General features: G+C 34.9%; 1 protein-coding gene across 1 annotated transcript; it reads left to right on the top strand.

Moving 5' to 3' along the window:
* The first annotated feature begins 10,801 nt into the window (after window positions 1–10,801).
* On the top strand, window positions 10,802–18,786 carry LOC131076286 (uncharacterized). The gene is made up of 4 exons (XM_058013401.2): window positions 10,802–11,758; window positions 17,803–17,892; window positions 18,440–18,507; window positions 18,648–18,786. The coding sequence occupies exons 1-4, from the start codon at window positions 11,141–11,143 to the stop codon at window positions 18,784–18,786; spliced, it is 915 nt and encodes a 304-aa protein (XP_057869384.2). The 5' UTR covers window positions 10,802–11,140.
* The last annotated feature ends 2,839 nt before the right edge of the window (window positions 18,787–21,625 follow it).

Genomic DNA, 21,625 nt, shown 5'->3' on the forward strand with positions numbered 1-21,625 from the left:
GTAATTATTTTTATAGGACTTATAATTGTTGATAATACATGCAACAACCTTGGCAGGAGGATCAACAACATGCTTGATTCTGAATTTCTACTTTTTCAAAATTTCCTCTGCATTCTTTCTTTTCTTCTCCAACTCCCCTATTGTTTCTGCCGCCTCTTGACATTGTGTAATTAAATAAGTATATCTATCCATCAATGTGATAGTGAACTGAATAGGAGGTCCCAAATGTTGGGCCTCATATACATCCCACTGGTTGAGTACCTGCTCTTCTTCCATAACTCCTGCACTGGTTACCCCCAGCCCAAAAACTCCAAGTAACTGTCTTACAAAATGTTCATACTTTTCTACCACCTTGAGGAGGGAAACTCAAAAGTCTATGACATCCTTCACATACTGCTGAAGCATTTCCATCTTCAGATCCAAAATGTATGTGTAAGACTGAAAATTATTACAACTGTCTCCACCCAGGAGGTCCTCCTCTATGATTACTTCCTCACCTAGGCACAAAACCTTACTTAATACCCAGAACTGTTTGTTGAACATATTGAGCTTCCGCTCCCATTAATGAGAGCAAGAAGCTAATGCTCCTCCTACCTGTACTGCCTCCTTGTATTCCTTCATGGTATTTTGCAAAAATAGTCTAATTTTGGAGGCATTTATCTGTGCCCAATCTTTTGTTGTGGTAGTCACCTGTCTTACCTCAAGCAATGCTTTCACCTCTCCCTCTAGGAGTGATGAGGTTGCAGGTGAATTATCATTTTTACAAGTATATAGAGGCTTGCCCATTTCTATCAACAACTACTTATACTGCTCCAGCTGTGCTTGGACCTCTGCATGGGAGGTGTATTCCTTCTCCATTCGCCCCCTGACGATGCTGGTAGCCAATTCCAAAGTATCTAACTCCCCCCACTTTGTCTGCTTACCCAGGTTTACCTGAGACACTTGGTACTTTGGGGATCTTTGACCTTCTGCGGCTAGAGGAACTGCTACATCCGAAACCACCTCACCGGAACTTGTTCTTGACAAATGATGCACAGTCTTGGGCTTCTTATCTTTCCTTGATTCCTTCGTGATTACCTATTGTAGTGTAATCTTTGGTAACACTACTTTCCTTTTCTTTCTCTCGAACGTGAATTCCAACCATTGTGGCACATCCTTGTCTTATCACCTTCGTGAGGCACTATGTCGGCGGTCACAATGTGCACATCCTATTGTTCCTCTGCTTCATCTTTCTCTTCTACTTGTGTGTGCTTAAGACCTTGAGGTGAAGCAATTTGGTGAGCCAGATCAGACTGGAGAGCTATATCAACGTTCAATTGTTGTGGATTGTGCAACTCTCCGAACCTATCACTGATCTCTTCCCAAAATGTCATGCCATCCTTATCCATTTCTCCCATACCTTGCCCTACATCTCTCTCTTTTAGGAGATCTTCTTGAACCTGAGGGGTTAATATTAATTTTTCATTCAACAAATCTTCAGCCTCATTTCGTTCTTTCTCCCCTCCAAGTGGTTGTTGCCCCCTAGGTTGTTCCTCCTCCTGGTCAGAGTATGTTTCAATATTACGGATAGTTACAATTTTAGTGGTAGGCCTAAATGCCTATGTCCTGGGAGGCATTGTGGTTGTATCAACTAGTGGTGGCATAGGGGCATTAGTAATCGGGGCCTGTGTTGCAACTGTTGAGGGAGGCTGAGTGGGTGCACCTTCATCTATTTCTCTTTGTTCTTCTTCCTCCTGAGTGCCTTCTCCTGGAGTTTTCCCAATTGTTGTTCTCGTAGGAAGAACCTTTGCTAGTGGTACAACACCCAACCCATCTGTCACTCCAAGGTCCGTAACCTTCTTCAATAATTCAAATTTTCTCATTTTCAAGTGAAAATTCTTCAACAATTCATCGGTGCTTTCTTCAGGCTCAACTGCTTCATCCAGGTCAGTGGACGTATTCTTCCTTGAACTAGACCTTGTTTTGGGAGCATACTCCTTATAACCCCTTGATTGGGGCACACCCGAGGTAGATTCCTTCTGCTTCCCCTTTGAAGCACTTGACCTAACCCTCAAACCAAGCCACTGTCTAGTTCTATTTATAACCGCTTGGGTTATTCGGTCTATATCCATATCTTCATGCACTGACCACCTTATAGGAGAGAGAGGCTTCTTGTCAATTTCTTGTTCTTTATATATGGAGTCTAATAGTTCTCCATCATCCCTCAGCTCTTTGGGGAGATTGGTTTCTATTTCAAAATCCCTAATCTGTGGCACTAACAGTCTATAATAATTCTTTTCTCTCACCTCAAAACTGTCCTGGAGGTTTGCCCAAAAGTCATCCAATCTAGGCTTGTGCCCCTCATATGCCTTAGGCATGGTTTGTTCGAGCTTGCCATAAGGATCATAATACTCCCTTGCATAATTAAACTCTTTAAAATTGAAATCTTGTAGCTCCTGCTCCACCATCTTCGCTACCTGAATTTTTGAACAAGAAAAATAGCCAATGGAAACTGAGAAGTCTATCCTTGCCTTGTGTTTCGAGGACAACAAGGATTGGAGGCTGAGAATTTTCCTGACATACTCTAACAAAATGATGCGGTCATTGCAATATCATGGTAATAGCATTGGGTTCCTATGAACCCACTGACCTTGATATATGTATAACGTTGGTTTTGGATGAACCAACATGCCCATTCTTGGATGATCGCCATTGCTTCAAGGCGTATCCTATATCCTGTATCACTTGTGAGCTTGATGATAACAGGGAAGAGGAAGGCATCATTGATTCTCTTAAAGTGAGCCTTTGCATTATCTAGAGGGAGTTGCGAGTAATACTCCCAAACTTTCTCCTAGCCGTCCTTCTACCTCTAATCCTAGGAACTTACCTGCTTGGGCAGCCACCCAAATAATATAGGAAGTGAAAAATAACTTCTTCATTTGATGTACTTCCATCATCTATTTATGGATGTTGTCAGAGAGTATTTGGGCCCAGTCGAAGTATTGGTTCCCTATAAGGATGGTGGTCATGAACTAGAATATCCAGGGATGGAAATACTTGCAATCTGGCTTACCGAACCCTTTTCTCAACATGATGATCAAATCTCTCTGTGGTCCCTTAAAGTCCACCCTCAAAACATCTATGACTTTTAGTGTTGTTTTTATCTTCTCCTATAACCAGTTTTCATTCATGTGTCTCTTATTTGAAGCAATATTACTATTCCATACTCTGAGGGCTTCTTCTTCAGTGGTAAGGAGTACTTCATCCCTTGCAGGGATGCCAAACACAAATCCTAGCATATCTGCAGACAAGTCAATAACCATCCTACCTTGAGAATCCATGCACTTTCTTGTATCTGCATCATAGAACTGTGCAATAATCATGATAAACTCAGGAGTTTGGACTGACTGTGGGAAGACGGTTGCCTCCACCAGACCTGATCTCTTGATCCTTCTCAGTGGGGCCTCTTGTCTTGGTCGATCCAATTGTGTCTTAATATCCTCTATCTCGATGTGCCCCACCTCTGTGTCTGTAACCCATTTCATTTGATCATCCAGATTTGAGACATACACCTGTCCTTGATATTGATATTTCATTGCCATGGGAAGTTTGTCTATCTCCTTGCCTCTCTTGCTGGAAGTTGGGTCCATCTAAACGCTCTGATCTGGAAGAAAGAATCAAGAATTAATCCATTGCATAGATTAAAATATTAATAACATCATCCACCTCAGGACTCCGGGGTTCTGGGGTAGATAACTTCCTTATTAGACAAGTGACCTCGAAACTCTGGGGTTCCGATGTTTCAGGGTGGATAAACTAAATAGAGTCTGGAACTCTGGGGTTCCAGAATGGATGAAGAAAATGGAGTCCGAAACTCCGGGGTTCCAAGGTAGGTCAACAAGGCACCAAGAAGATACTTCGGAACTCTAGGGAACCGGGGTTAAAGTAGTGGCCCCATAAGAAAGGACCTTAGGACTTCGGGATTGATGGATAGGACGAAAGAACCTACCTTGGGACTCCGGGGTTCTGAGGTGAGGAAAAAATAGCTAGCCCGAAACTTTGGGGCTTCGAGGTTCCGGGGTTGGGAAAACTAGGGTACGTGAAAAACACGAAAAATGAGAAAAATGAGAAAAGAAAATCTAAACAAGAAAATTAAATCTAAACAAGAAAATTAAAAAATCAACAAGATAAAAACACGGAATCACAAGGAGGGAGAAAAATTCACCAACCTAGTGAGAAAAACACGCAAGACACTTGGCAACACGGGGGCACAAAGTCGAGGGGTTGCAACTAGGAGCTCTGAGAAACTTGAGTGCACAAATGAACTTAGAAAAGTTCATTACTCTTATTTATAAGCCCCCCCCCCGAACTTCGTCCATAGGATTGCCTTAAACAAGACCTCGGGACTCTGAGGTTTTGGGGTGAAAAAGGGAAAAAAGGACCTCGGAAGTCTAGAGTTCTGGGGTTGGGAAAACTAGGGTACGCGAAAAAGAGGAAAATCGAGAAAAAGCCTAAAAGAAAATCTAAACAAGAAAACCAAAAAAAAACAAGATCAAAACACAGAATCACAAGGAGGGAGAAAAATTCACCAACTTGGTGAGAAAAACACGCAAGACACTCGGCAACACAGGGGCATGAAGTCGAGGGGTCGCAGCTAGGAGCTCTGAGAAACTTGAGTGCACAAATGAACTTAGAAAACTTCATTCCTCTTATTTATACCCCCTCGAACTTCGTCTGTACGGTCACCTTAAACAAGACCTCGGGACTCCGAGGTTTCGAGGTTCTGAGGTGGAAAACAAAGACAACAAAATTCACCTCGGGACTCCGGGGTTGCGGGGTGAAAAAGGAACAAAAGGACCTCAGAACTTCAAGGTTCATGGGTTCCGGGGTCGAAAGATAAGACAACCTCGAGACTTCGGGGTTCCGAGGTAAAACAAAAAACACACGAAGAACTCAAGACTTCGGGACTCTGAAGTTCCAAGGCTTCAACAAAAAAAAAGGACAAGGCATGACTTCGGGACTCTGGGGATTCGGGGTTCCAGGGTGATGTACAAACAAACAAACACCTACCTTGGGACTCTAGGGTTCCGGGGTAGAACTAAGCAAAAACAAAAGAGAGGAGACCTCAAGACTCTGGGGTTCCGAGGTTGCCAGGCAAAACTACAAAAAAAAAAGCAATAGAAAGCAAAAAGAGGGACCCATATTTTCAACTCAAGGAAACTAATGGGGGTTAGGTATGCAAGGCATAACAGGACTACCTACGTACCTCCTTCCAAATAGATCAAAGTTCCTCACAATATTTTTTAAAGAAAACCTACACACAAGTTCCCATAGCTAAATTTCATTAAGTACAATGTCTTACTCCAACAAGGTTCTCATAAATTATTACCAATAGTTAATAGTGCTCAATGAAGAGCAGGGAATTTGACACCATTCCAAATTTAACAAGCTTAAACTATAGCACTTTCATTTAAGGGCATCAATATTTTCTAGAATTATACCTCACTAATGACTATATTATTTCCCAATTTAATGTGGGCATCTAAAACTTATTACAATTTACCTATCAAGGGTATCATGCCACATTTGGTACCTTGATATATAGGCTTAGAATGTGATATCATGCGTATTGGTTTACACAAACTCATTATATTAAACTGTTTCCTTCACCCATGATCAAATATATCAAGTGTATATAATGCTAGTATTATTGATACAACATCAATGATTATTATCATATCACATTATGATGAGATTAATATGTCTTGAGTTTTAGTTATATATATATATTAAACTCCATGAACCTTTATTACCCACTTGTAACATCCAAGACTTCCATTTGAGGGTCAAATATAACTTACCTTTTTCTAATTTCCAAAACACAATAGTAATCAAGGATATAATAGTCCTACAAACATATTGCAAATTTCCCATGCTTATTTGACTAACATTATTATGTCCAATAATTTCCCAACTTGAAAAGTTTACGAAACACATATATCTCATCATAAGAGTACATAATCCTTTTTTTAAATTTTTCCACAAGGGATAAAAGATTACATCTATTGATGCTTAACAACATATTCAATATAAATAAATCTATTCATATTAAATCAAAATACATCAATCATAATATCTCCACAATGCAACTAATATGCAAAGACCAGTATGGTTCCAAGTAACGTGCTACTCCAATGTGATTAGATGATATCAAATATCTTATCTATAAGGTGGTGAAAAGGGATTGACTAGTCTAAACATGCAGACTAGGATTCAAACCCATTCACAACAACATCATAATAAGGTGATTATCAATAGGCCTAACTTCAAACCTATTGGAGAGATGGGCACAAAATTAATCTTCGCCTTTTTGTTCAATAATTGCAATAAGATAATATAAAATGATAAGATGTACGAACTAGGGCTAATGATGTAAAATTGAGAATAATCAGCATAAACAATAAATTTCAGAATAGATATGCACACTTTGAGTACAAATCTAAATATGGGAATTAGAAAGGCGCTCGTGTCTGCAATTTGAGTGCGAAAGTGTTGGACTATACAACTATGCAAACATTTTCTTGGATGAGACCACATTTATGCTAATGCCTTTAACATCAACATGGAAAGCAGGTTAGGAATTTGTCTACACTACATTATAATCCAATTGAACTTTCTTTCACAACTATTTTTTGTTCTAAATATTCTTTTATATCCATTCATCTTTAGAATATGACCAATTTTTTTAAAAATAATGTTTGGTAAACTTTTTAATGTGACTGGCGACGCTGGCATGACACGCCCTCCAGCTCCACGTGAAACACTTTTGACCTGGAGCTATGAACCGATGAGGCCACAACTGGGGGACCTCATCTCCACACTTTACTTGTTCAAACCCACGAGCACAATGGCCCAACAAGGGTTTGAACCTTGGTGGCCACTTCACCAACGAAGTGTTTTAACCGTGACACTACATGTACGAAGACCTTTAGAATATGACCATTGATATTATATTGAAACTTGATACATTATTTATATGCATTATTGATGTAATAATAATATCTTATGGAAAGGTCTCAATTTAGATTAGGCTCCTAGGCCCCCCTTTAGAGTACTCCGATGAAGTGGTCATTTGTGGTATGGCTAGTTCTTTTGGTTAGTTTTTATCTATTGGGAATACTAGAAAAGCTACAAAATGTTTGGTTTTTGCTAGATTTTGTGTGTTGATATAAATGATGTGCTACCAAATGTTATAAAGCTCTATTTTTATATGGTGCTTTGGAGCAAAAAATCCATTGCGAATCCTCCTTGTAGATTTTCTTGCATTACCATAAAGTTGGACACCTCCAGAAGTTCCAAAGAGAAACATCACAATTAGAAAAAAGGCATCACAAATTCTCTCTCGTCTCGAAAAGAGTTTCAATTTTTTTAAATAGAGAAACCCAATATAAGGAATGAAAGAAAGGTTTCATACATTGCTACGGTGGGTTTTGCTAAGGACATTAGGGGATCTTCACTTAAGGACAAGGGAAAACCCAAAGGTATAACTAAGTGCTAGTTGTTTGAGCTTGGATCCTCTTCAAAAAGGGTAGGATGACCCTTGTGGGTTAGGCTTGGACTTCACTTTAGTATTCTTTGCCAAGGTTTGCTTTTAAACCTCCATGATTGTGTTAGGGTTGTCCTTTTGTTATGACATTGTTGTTAGTTTCTTGGGACATCTCTAGTTCTAAGGATTGTTCTTTGTTTATGCTTGTCCCTTGTTGTTGTTTGTTCTTATTTTTATGTTTTAGTCACATGAGGTTGTTGTACTTATTTTTATGTTTTCGTTGCATGAGGTTGTTGTATGTTCTTGTTGTACAAGGTTTTGGGGCCCTTTTAAAATCCTTTTTTGGTTCATAGCTTTGATCAAAAGCGTTAATTTAATCAAAAAACATATTTTATGAAATATTTAAAATAAATTACAATTTTTGGTTTATGGGCGAAGTTGAATGATTCTCCATTAGCCCATGAAAGATCAAGTCTTTTTGAGTGCAAAATCCCAACAGTATAAGAATGAGATTTTGATCATACCCAAACTACTTAAATAGATAACCCTTTCAACTGAAAAAACAATTGTCAATTCATGAACTTTGATGGGTTTATTATAGTTTCAACGAGCCCATCATAGTTTAAACAACTGGATTTTACTTTTTGGTCTCTCTGCCTCCAATTTTTAAAACTTTCTAGAGCCCTCGTTCTAATGTTCTAACTGTTTTAGACTTGGGCAAACGTAATTGGTTACAATCTCTACGGATTCAGCAAAACTTGTCTAAATCATATTGTTAAACTTGTTCCAAATTCTATCACGTCTTCTGTGGATTGAACATTATAGCAAAATGTGTCTAAATCATATCGTTGTTAACTTGTTGGTCTCCTGTGGATTTAATTTCGCTCAGACGAAAAGTTTGCACAAAATGGCGTGTTGGCCAAATTAGAATGTCTGCAATATAGTTGTACGTTATATCATAACCCCTTCAAACATTTTTACACCTAACATAATCATTTATATCCAGTAAGATGGCCTGCCTTGCCAAACTAAATAAGACTAAATCAGGCTCCATGTAATAAACTACATAAAAAGTCATAAGCTTAATGTGCGTCTTAAATTCTCCATTGCAGAAAGAAATTAGTCCTTGAATGTGAAGCCTTTGCTTTTGCGGTATATGTCTCTTGATTTCTTGAGGCAAATTTCATACTCCAGTTAGCATTTGTGAGGATTGCTAGCTGTAGAAACGAAGAAACTGAATTTTTTTTTTATCTTCATTGTTGTTTTCGTTCTCCTAGTGCTCAATATAGAGAATTTGTGCTGACAAGAACTCATTCTAATTCACTAACTACTGCTCCCTGTAACTGGTATGACTGCATTAAAGGTAACAATTTTTCTGCTTTTTTAATATGGGTTGCAATTTTTTGATTCAATACTTAGAACCCACAAATCTGAGAAGAATACATTGAGGACCGATTTGGGTTTTTTTTTTTTACAAAAAAGTCTATTTTATTTCGATTTGCTTGTAATTTTTTTGAGCGAGTGTTCTTCATATCAAATTGTAAATTGTACAGCTTTTAAAATCCATGAAATATAACAGATCTTTATGAAATTTTCACTGGCTCAATCTTCACAATCTACCTCTACATTGCTATTAAACTACAAAAATTTGAAATATACATCATAATATGATGTTTTAGATTTTTCTACAGAATGCTATTTTGGGTCGAAGCTATTCTGGCTTCAAAACAGACCTTTCGTATAGTGTGATAGCAAGGTGTTAATCAATCACAGTTGTTTATTGCAAAATCGACGGTATAAAACACGCGAGTAACATACATGTTAGTCAATCCGTACTGCCGTTTTGAAACCATAATAGATGCATCCCCCATTTTGCAGGTGTTGTACTCTGTTGTTCCCATATGATAGCTTGCAGCTTTTGCTTAACAGTTGTTTCTGATATGACCTTTTTACCATACTCACGTTTAAAATTACTTTCGTCAAGGTTATACCCACTTTGTCTATATATATCATTATACGGACTTAGGGTTTACAAACTTGTTTAGAAGCTGTTTGTTTTCATTATGGAAATTTAAATCAGAAGATAATTTTAAAACTTTTGTATTCAAGATAAAATACAAACAATAATAAGAGACAAAAATTATGAAAAATATGGTAAAGGTTCAGTTTTTTCTCAACCTTAGTGGTATTGGGTCACGTCAGTTGTCACCAGTCATAATAAAAAGTTTATCAGATACACTACAATTTATAAGAGGCTATCCAATTCGGTCGAAGCTATTCTGGCTCCAATACAGACCTTTCGTATAGCTTGATAGCAACGTGTTGGTCAATCGCAACCGTTTATTGCAAAATCGACGGTGTAAAACGTGCGAATCCGTACTGTCGTTTTAGAACCAGAATAAACGCGTCCACCCAATTCCTACAATCTAAAAAATATATATGAAAAAATAGATCTCAAATCCAAAAAAGATCTCAAAAAAATGACTTGTTAAGTTATATGTGAAAATAATTTTTCCTATGATTAGTATTCCTGATTTAAGGTTTCATATAATGACTTCTGCTATATCACAAATTCTATAATTTGTCTAGATTATGGGTGTACTGTTTTAAAATAAACTTACAAACTTTATCGAAAAATCCAGATTAATTTGTATCTTCTAGTTGTTCCTCAGTACATCTATTTGAGTATTAAAGTGATTCATCTTAGAACCCATGTGATTGTATCTACTTGTTTAGAGATTTGTTGTTTGGCTGTGCAGTTTTATTTTGAATTCTCTGGATGTTTTGTTTGGTTGCCTTGATGTCTGTTTTAACTTGTCTACTTACTTGTTCAGAGGATTATTGGGTTTTCAGATTTCTCATAAATTCTCAATGCTTTGTTTGATTGATTGCCTTGATTTCTATCTGTGTGTAGGCATATAATTGTATGCCAATATGAATACATCTAATGATTATTTTTTAAGTTGTAAGTTTAAAAAGAAATTCTCCAAGCTTTGATTGATGATCTTAATTTGAAACTTCTACTGCTCTGATAATAATTTTCAAATGGTGCTCAATTATGATTATTTTTCTCCCATGCTTTATGAGATTGCCTTGATTTGAGATTTTTATGACTCTCTATGTGTGTATCACTGATTGGTCATAGAACATGAGTTATGACAGTTTATTTGGTTGCTTAGGTGATTGTTCTTACTGGTGTTCATTTCATAACTTCATTAATAAATTGCTCATTTGTTTTGACTGCAAATATTTTGTGTATTACAGATATCTTTGAAACTTAGTTGACATCCAAGGACATGGCAAATTTGCATAGAAAGACAGATTTCATGGTCTAGTTTCTGTGGCTTCAGTAACCTTTGAATTGGAAATAAAAGATTTATCAGTTCTGTGGAGCATGTTCATTGTTTAAGCTCTCTCACTGTGTAAAAAAATTCATCCTACGTTCTGATTAAGTAAGTTGAGATAAGGACCAGAACCCTTTACATAACAGCCATCAGACAGAGAACAGGGATCTAGCGACCAATAAGACGACCAAAAACTAAAGACCAGACGCATCCAAGAAACCACCCACTAGACAGATATTTAGAGAGCCAAATTTGTGAATATATATTAACAATGTGTGGATGTGGAGTAAACTTTGTGGAATTACAGATGCCCCTGCTGGAAATGATATTAAAATGGGGAGGAGTGGAACCTAAGCTGGTTGAAATTGAAGAAGGAACCACTATGAGCTGTTGGGTTCCTATAGAAAGTGGCACTAAGCCTGCATTGGTTTTGGTACATGGCTTTGCTGCAGAAGGAGTAATACAATGGCAATTTCAGATTGGTAAGCTGAGCAAGGACTACTCTGTTTATGTACCTGACTTGCTCTTTTTTGGGAAGTCTACAACTGTGAGCCAGCAGAGATCTGAGACCTTTCAGGCAGAGTGTTTGATGAAGCTGTTGAAAAAGTTGAAAGTGGAGAAATGTGCCATGGTGGGTTTCAGCTATGGAGGGATGGTGGTCTTTAAAATGGCAGAAATGTATCCAGAACTTGTTACTTGTCTGGTTATCACTGGATCTGTGATTGCCATGACTGATTCAATTGGCCAGGCTACTCTCAACAGGCTTGGATTTTCAAGATCATCAGAGCTTCTACTTCCCACTACAGTTAAAGGCCTTAAAGCATTGTTCTGTCTGGCATGTTACAAGAAACTCTGGTTCCCAGATTTTCTCTTCAGAGACTTTCTAGAGGTAAATAATCGATTTTGAATATATCAAAGCTCTTAAAAGGTGAGATGACTTTCAAATTCCTTAAGCCATATCTTCTGTTAATAGTATATATACTTGTTTAGATGATTGTTCCTATTATCAGGAGCCTGCTTCCCTTCCTGCCCTGTGCTATTTTCTATCCAAATATAGGTTCTGAGATTTTGAGGTACTTTTCAGACATTTTCTTTGAGAGGAGTCTGCTGTAAGATAAGTTTCCACTGCTTCTCCTCAATGGCTTAAGGTTGTGGTATTTATTCTTCTTTTCTTAGTTAAAATTGAATACTTTCTTCTTTCTTTCTGTTTTTTTGGAGGGGGGATGAGGGTTTGTTTGTTTGAGGTTTCTAATTATTTTTAGATTGTATTTTACAATCTATTAGTATCAAGCGTTCAAGTTTGAGCTGATATTTTTCACTAAGAATCAAGGATTGAAGAGTATTCTTTTCCTTCAAATCCTTAGGGTTTAGGGTCTCCTATCTTCATCCTTGATTTATTATATCTATTGGGATTTTAACCTTGGTGAATAGTGAAATTAAGAAACATACCATCCTCCTCACCAATTGAACTACAACCATTTGATTAATAACTGGTTTTTGAATAGAAATTTTTGGAAAACTATTAATTTAGTTTCTATTTCTTAGTACTTTATATTAGGCTTCTATTAGATCCAAATGTGATTTTTATAATGTACATTAAATTCACACATATTTTCAAAAGCTCTCATTTAATCTAATGCACTCGCAAACCTCAAATATGTTAGCTAGTTTTTTATAACAATTTAATATAAATAAGACTATGAAAAAAAAACTCCAATATTTGAGAAGTAGGAGGTAGTTGAATCTTGATAAAAACATCATAATTGATGCACTACAAATTATACGTTATACTTCTCAATAGATAAATTAAAGGGTCTTAATAACGAATGGTCCATAAGAAACAACATTTATTGAAAAGTTTTGCAGATGGGGTGGGAAGAGAAGCCAACTTGATCATGTCGAAAACTCAATGGTTAAACATGCTTGAGCAGGAGCAGTATTGGGATGGGTATCAACTTGAGAAGTTTTGATGATTCAACCTTATGAGCATCACCTAGATGCAAGTGAATGCTAAGTAGATCATTCATGCTCATGAGAGATGGGTTCATGTTAACCACAACTCATGAGATATGGATTAATAAGTTTGACCCAAAAATTACACAATTGAATCTTGATTAAAAAAAAGCACAATCTCTAATGTTTGTTTAATAGTATAATATTTTCTTGCAATGGTAAAATTTATGTACCAATACCATCTATCATTCAATTTTGTGCCTATTTTGAGAGAAGGGCTTGAGAGAAGGACTTGATAAATTTACATATTGACAAAAGTGAATTCTTTTGCAAAGCTGGACTACTTTCTTCATGCCCTTAAACTCATCTTCTTACATACATTCCTACACATTGATCTCCCACTTTATCCTATACATTCTCTAATATATTCATCCAAAATTATGCATTTATTATGTCTATTTGTACACTCATCTCCATTCATTCATTAACTACCTTTACCATTTGCATGTCTTAGGTCATTTCTATAGGATCAATCCTACACCCATAGATTCAACCTCCAATTTTGTAAAATTCAAATTCAAATTCTAGTCAACTATTGTCCATTATTTTCCTTCCTAGAGCCAACTAAAAATATATTTACATCATTAATTGCCATATAAATACTTTTAACGCCATTCATTTGTCATCACCAAACATAAAAAATATCATTAAAATTTAAGGAGTATACAAGGATCACTTCCATCATTTCACTTAAATGAATTTAAACCTACATCAAACTAATCTAGTAAACATCTATATTATTGTTTTTAATCATTGGCATGACCATAAAGTTAAGTATTTTTCAAGGCTTTACCTAGGATAACATGTATCATATTGATCTAGTAGACTTCTAAAGTTATATTTAAATACCATTAGACCTTGGAGCAAAGTAGACAATGATGAAGTAGGTAAGGAAGTAAGAGTACACCCATTATACCAAATTAGATCCATGACCAAAGATTAGATTTTAATATATAGAAATAGCCCAAACCCATGGGTTTAATGCTCCATATAGTTAGAGATTGCTTTAATCCCAATGTAAGGTATATATAGAGATTCACCTTTTCTAGTACTAAGACATTTGGATTGCCTTGCCATATTAGAGTTATTCTCCTTCACAATGCCTAGAGCTAAGCACAACTCATCCAAGTTGTATTTAGTTTTCTTAAATTATCATTTAATGTTTTAATTTCTTGATATTTATGTTTGTAGCTTTATCATCTAGATTAGTTTATATGCTTATTTTCTTATGTTAGTTAATTAGTGTCGATAACACATTTAATCTAGGAATGTTTATTTTCCCTTTACACTTTGGTAAACATGTTTGATCTTGCACCACTATAGGGTTTTATCTTTAAGATTTATATACCTTGACTATTTTTAAGTTTTTGGATCTAATCTTTATGATTGTATCACTGTTTTTAAGATCCTTCTACTGTTTCATTCCTAACCATTGATATATCATTACTATATTCTTCTATGCTAGGGTTTGTGCTTATCATGTTACCAATTTTACCTAACCTACACACCCTTGGATGTCTTCTAGGACATATTTCATATCTAATTTGGAACTAATATTCTAATGTATCATATATTATACCTTATTTCTATCCCATTTGCTTGCTTATGTTGGAATTTTACAGCTGTTGTATAGGCTTGTCAATCCTACATTCTTTACATGTAGACAAAGCTCTAATTTTACACCATGGACTCTCACGGTCCTCTATCTTTGACCTCTACCCATTATTCCATTACCAATTATTACATGTTTATACTTTTGTGGCATGTGATCCATTTGTGCTTGACTCATTGAGGATTTTTTTTTACACAAATGGGATCTCATTGCATGAAAATGTCATACTAGCTTATATTCCTTTTTCCCTCCTTTAGGGATTCTATCATTTTTTTCCTTCATTTTTGGACACTCTTACTATACCTATATACAATTCTTATATGCTTTCTACTTTGTCTATGGAAAGTGATCATCAAATTCTAGATTCTAAGCGTATATACCTTCGAACACTTTCACTTCAGATGATTTGACTCATGATACATCTATTTTGGAGTATATTTATGATATACATTTGCCTTCTATTCCCATGAATGATACTTTTTCAATGTGATCACATGTATTTTACCAATTATACATGATAATACTATACCTTTTGATGAAACTTATCCTACATGTCATGACAACCCCATATCTATAGATGCATGTACTTCCAATGAATTCCCTTCTTGTATGCATGATGGTGTGTTTTATAATGGTCATTCTTCTACATCTCATATTAACTATATGGATATTCATGATATATTATCACATTGAGATACCTCCCATTATTATGCCATGCACATTGATGATATTAACTAGCCCCTTATGTATAAACTCTTGATGCTTCATTATATTTTGCTGCATTACATGGTGATAATACGAACCTTGGTGATAATTATGATGGTTCTATGGTTGCATGCCTCTTTATTACATGAACTCATTTCTACTCACTAATTATGAACATTTAGGTGAGAACATCTTATTAGTTTGTTATATTATACTTGATTTGTAAAGCTTTAATATGGCTTGATGCATCTTGTTTCGTTCATGTACACTTCCTTCACAAATTTAGTTCATGCTTTCATTAACTATTTCCATAGCCCTAGTTCACATAAGGATAGTATGGGCATAGCAATGCTATCTTAGGATTTTTATTTTGATCCTTCTAATCTTATTAACTATGTAGCTTATACATATAGCATACATAACTTTTATTGTATGACATCTTTTCCTAGAATGACTAGGGTACAAGATGTTCCTTTGTAACAATATGTTGTACCTTCTCAACCTATGCTATTTGAAAAACTTTTACAACAAACTCTCATTATCTTATCTTTCATTAAACCACACAAAGATGATTATTTTTTTCTTATAATCATACACATGGACATTCTAAGGATGTAGCTCAACAAATTCAAACAAAAAGTTAATAACCTTACATATAAAGTGAAGATAAATATTAAGCATAGTAATGGTCCCGCCACATGCACATTATGGGATAGGTCTTTCTCACCATGGCACACCCTATATTGAGATTACACATGACATAAAAGAGAAAACACCTAATGTGATATATGCATTCATTTCTTAGATATCCTTATTTATCCTTCTCATTACTTACCACATTTTGTGTTTTTTTTTCTTTACTTGGTCATACATTTCCATATTCATATTTTGCATTTAGATGTGACAATTACATCTTTAGTGTTCCATTTTGACATAGTTAATTAATTGAACATGTGTTGTGTTGTTCATGTTATTTTTCCCCAAGCAATTTTTATGACTTCTACTTTATTATTTCACTCATACTATGTATGTTGTGATTCCCCTTTCCTATTTATCCCTTTACCTCCTATTTCCTTACAATTTGGTCATTTTTTTTTTTCTTTCTTTTACATGCTCATTTGCTCCATCTCTCACTTTGAGATAATCTTTCTCATATCTTTCTTGACATGTTTGATCTTATTCTTTCTTACATCTTCCTTGACTATTTTTATGACCTTACATACATTATTTTTTGCTCATGTTTACCACATTAATTTTTTATTTTTGTCATCTCTTTTAACTTTGTGAGTACTATACACCACATGTTTATCATTTTGTGATGAATCTCCATCCTATTATTTTTATGCTTCTCATGCTTGTAATTCTTATGTATATAACCCTTACATTTTTTTTATAACATTCTTATAATTCTAGACCTTCCTTGATACATATGATCATTCTCATACCATTATCATATACTTATCTAAATAACTTACATCTTATATTTTTATATTATAATTTCATTATCATTTCTTTTACAGCTAATGTATTATATTGGAAGGCATCCTACCTTCCTTCATACTATATAATTCACCCATTCCATATGTTTTTTATCTACCTTGATTTTACGTTTCCACATCCCAAAGCATTCCCATGGATGAAAGATCGATCTTACACCCATAAATTTGATTCTTAAATTTTTAAAATTTAAATTCAAATTCTAGCTAACTCCATTCTTTTCCTACTTACAACCAATTAAAAACACATTTACATGATTAAATTCTACATACTTTTATTTAAAGGCACTCAATTTACATGATTATATTCCACATACTTTTATTTAAAGGCACTCAATTATGTTCATTTGACACCATACTACATAAAGTAACTAACTTTCACTTTTAAATAGGAGCATACTAAAACACTTGCATTACAGTACTAAAAGGAATCTATATCTACATTAGAATACTCTAGTAAATATTTATTTTTGGTTATTGTTGTTTTTATCATTTGCATGATTATCTAGGTAGTCCTTTCTACGGTTGACCTAAGAGTGTGTATCATATCAATCTAATCACTTTCTTAAGATCATTTTCAAAATACCATCAATTCTCAAAGAAAATCAATAGAGTGTTATATACCATCTTAGATCCATGTCCACAAAAGTGACCCAAATCCATGAGTTTGATCCTCCATAGAGTTAGCACACTTTTCTAATCTTGATGCAAGGTACATATAGAGAGTCATCATTTCTAGTCTCGAAACATCTAGATTCTAGTGCCATATCCAAGTTACTCTCCTTCATCGAGATTAGAATCAAGTGCACCTTATCTATTATATTTAATTTTATTATACTAATATTTAATGTTTTAATTTATTAATATCCATTCCTACAAATTTATTATTTATATATATTTTTTAAATTTACTAATTTTAATTAATTAGTCCAGATAATGCATTTGGTCTACAAAATTTTATTTTCATTTACACTACTAATTAAATGCTTAAATTATGTACTAGAGTATGAGATTGCATTTACTCATTTACAATATACATGGCATATACGCTTTTATTTCTATACATATTTAATGAAAGTGATAAAATTAATATAAAATCGAATGTAGGTCATGTTTAATAATAGGGAGGAGAGAGGAGAGCTTCTAGATGCTCTAATTGAATGTAGCCAAGAGGCCCAAGTTCCATCCCTTAATCAGGTTGTTAAACTATCACAAATTATGTATATTTACTCATTTATCCTTTATTTCATTAAAAAATTAATTATTATATAGATTAGTAGTAAACCTTAAATATGTTTTTCATTCCTTTTTAGCATATTTTATGAGAAATACATATTTTGTGTTATTATAGAATGAGGAATCATTATCAAATTTGAAATACTAGTGATGCATATAGAATATTTATTTTATATTTTACATAATATATTAATTGTAAGTGAAAGGGACCTAGTAAAAGCAAGTTCAAAAGCGACTTTAATATGTTGTAAGTTTTATTGTGCTTGCAACTACTATATCCTATAACATGCACCCTAGAGGTTGGAAATGTTTATTATTTGGAAGATTAGAACCTCAATCAAATATCTGGAGTTAAAATATAGGTTTTTTTATTGATAATAGTCTATAAACATATGAGGTAGTAAACATTAAATATTAAATATATAATATCACTTGTTACTTTTATAAGCTAATTAGTAAAATACTTAAACATCAAATTTTAATATTTTGGTTGTTTTTGTTTGTGTAGAAAATTCTACTCTTGTGGGGCAATAATGATGAGATTTTCAATCTTGAAGTGGCCAATCAAATGAGAGAGTAATACTTCTTCATTCCATATGAATTCTTTATTTTTATTTTAGTATTAATTTACAAAGTAGTTTGTTTTTTACTATTAAGTTTTAATTTTTTATTATTTAATATTTAGGTGTTTTAATAGTTTGATTTTTTATGTACAGGAAATTGGGTGAGAACATAGAGTTTGTAGGAATTGAAAAAGCAGGGCATTTAGTTCATATGGAAAGGCCTTGTGTATATACTAGACATCTCTTGGAATTTCTAAGGAAAAACTATTCGAATGAAAATTTAAGCATCTAGTAGAATAATTAATTTTCATTAGTAGTACTCTATATAAGATAGATTATGTAAATACATGCTAATTTAGCAATAGTTTGTTCAATATTATTCTAAATTGTTGGTGTAAATAAATATTCATTATGGATATTATTACACTTTACTTAAGTTAACTTAGGATAATGCATCTCTTTGTAGTTTGGATTTGAGACACTTAGGGAAGTGTGCACATAGGGATAGAGCTTGTAGGAGAAATTCCACCTTTTGTGGTCTTGTTTTGTTGTTACACTCCACATTCAGTGGGTCATCCACCTCTTGTGGAATATTATATTATTTCTCCTACCTACCCCTAGTATTTCTTACCTACCCTTGTTTCTCATTGAGCCACATGTCATAATTGTGTGCTCGTACATCCATATGGCCTTGCCTATATAAGTAGGCCTATATTCATTGTATTGGTGAATCCAGTTGATCATTTGCATATTGATGAGAATACAGTTTGTTCTTGTCATTCTTTTGTCTCTATTTTTATACTTTTCATTGTGCCCTTGATCTTGGCAAAATCTCACATGGTATCAGAGCCATTGGGGCTTCATTGATTGGTTTTTGGAGACATTGTGGAAGGCTTCTATTTTTGGATCTGAGGAACTGCATTTTTTGGAGGCATCTTGGAGTGTTTTCAACCTCACCATTGCATCTGGGAGGCCGTTTCCATAAAAATCGAGTACAAATTTGACCTATTTTGGCGAAAATCAATTTTTGGGTGTGGAGGAAATTTTCTGCCCAATTCGGGCGGTATGGTATAGAATTTTCAGATTTTTTTCAAAAAAAAAAAATTATTTTCTAGTTTGAAAAGATTTTTTGAAAAAAAAAAAATTGAAAATTATTTTTGGGATCCGTACCTTCTGCCCAGTCAACAGTGCATAGTCAACACCCAGTCAGCAGCACCCAGTCAGCATTTTCTTTGGAAATTTTTAAACCCCTTTCCGTTGAGCAATTTGGATTTTTGGGTCAACTTTGGAGGCCCATAACTTGCTCAATTTTGCTCCTTTTTGGGTGCAATATTTTTTTATTTGGGCTAATTTTTTGTGCTCCTCGCAGTGGTGTGGTTATTTTCTGGTTTTGGTGCATAGGTGTTTCAGAATTTTCGGATTCTCTCACTTGTACCTATCCAATCCTCAATTCTGCAACTTCAAAGGCCTCGTTTGAGCTCATACGACCTCCTTTTCAAGTGCCATTTTTTTTTAAAGTGCATGTTTTTTCGTCTACTTTCATAATCTATGATGAGATTTTAGAGATTTTAAGTGGAAATTGTACTTTTAGATATTGGTCTTATTTGGCCTATTTGGTACTTGTAAATTGCTTGGATCTTAGTTTAGATCTCTTGCATTATTAGTTTGAGTCTCTTTTGGCCTTATTGAGGAAGTTGTAAAATTGAAATCAGAAGTCCACTTTGCCATTTTTTGCAAGTGGCCCATTGTACACGCACTAAGTATAAAATGTCAAATCATCACTTTTGGGGGGGGTCTTTGATTGAGTGAATTTGGGGGGGTGTCTTGTGTGATTGTGCCTCTCTTTCCTTGTGCACTTTCATTTTTGTTGCAATGAGTCCTTATAAATTTCCACCTTTAACTCCACATAATTATGCATCATGGAAAATTAAAGTATGGAGCAAATTAATGGAAAAAGATCTCACGCATTACATAGATGGAACAATAGTAGCACCACCTGATCCTAAGGCTGATCCTAATGCTCAGTTAGAATGGCTCACTAAGAATTGCATGGCTCTTGGAACTTTGTGCAAGTATGTATCAGATGACCTCATCTTTCATATTGAGAAGTGTACTACAATCAAAGATGCTTGGGATATGTTTCAGAAATTGTATGGTCAAGTTGATGAAATCAGAGGTCATAAGATTGACAATGAGCTCACCAACTTGGATCCCAAGAGTTTTGATATAATCCAAGATTATGTCACCAAAGCAAATGAGCTAAGAGCAAAGCTTAAGGATTGTGGAATTGACAAAAAGGATGCTCAGTTGATATTCAACTTGTTGGACAAGCTTGCACCAGAATATGCAGCATTTGTGTCTAGCTTCCAAACTCATCGTTTGACAATGGGGAGTTCCTATGTTATGCCTTCATTTGATGCTTTCACAAAAATGTTGATATTGGAACAATCTAAGTTGTTGAACATGGGGCTTCTCAAGTCTTCAAAGTCTCAGGCTTTAGTGGCTAATCAAGGGAATCAAGGAAGTCAAGGCAAAGATTCCAACAAGAAGAAGAAGCACTCCAAGTCTAAACCACAACAGGAAAAAGGACAATCATCCTCTCCATCACAAGGTGATTTTTCATCATCTTCCAAGAAGGGGACACCACCTAAGAAGGATAAGCCAACTTGTGCATATTGCAAGAAGTATGGTCATGATGAGCATCGATGCCACACAAAGCAAGTTGATGAGTTAACTAATCTTCTTAAGAAAAACAACATCAACTTGCCATCCGCCTACACAAAGAAGGATTCATCTCCTTCCTCTTCCTCACAGTCTAAGGGAAAAGGGAAAGCATTTGTGGCTACAACAAGTTCTTCACAGCAATGGATACTTGACTCAGGTGCCTCATATCACATGGGTTCTACAAAGGAGCAGTTTTCTTCTTTGGAGCCATCTAAGGTACCTCACATTTACATAGGTGATGATACACAAGTAGAGGTTGAAGGGAAAGGTTCAGTTGACATGGATGATGGAACACTTGAGAATGTTCTCTATGTTCCTAACTTGTCTACCAACCTTCTCTCTATCTACCAAATCACTCACTATGGGAATGGGAAAAAGGTTGAGTTTACACCAGATTCAGTTGTGGT

This window comes from Cryptomeria japonica, chromosome 4 (assembly GCF_030272615.1).
Source record: "Cryptomeria japonica chromosome 4, Sugi_1.0, whole genome shotgun sequence".
Classification (NCBI taxonomy): domain Eukaryota; kingdom Viridiplantae; phylum Streptophyta; class Pinopsida; order Cupressales; family Cupressaceae; genus Cryptomeria; species Cryptomeria japonica.

What these genes read in the sequence shown, in the direction of transcription:
- LOC131076286 (XM_058013401.2), top strand. Translation starts at nt 11,141, where the DNA reads ATGTGTGGATGTGGAGTAAACTTTGTGGAATTACAGATGCCCCTGCTG. An exon ending in TCTTCAGAGACTTTCTAGAG is followed by an intron (nt 11,759 to 17,802) that starts GTAAATAATCGA and finishes AATCGAATGTAG; the next exon opens with GTCATGTTTAATAATAGGGA. An exon ending in GTGGCCAATCAAATGAGAGA is followed by an intron (nt 18,508 to 18,647) that starts GTAATACTTCTT and finishes TTTTATGTACAG; the next exon opens with GAAATTGGGTGAGAACATAG.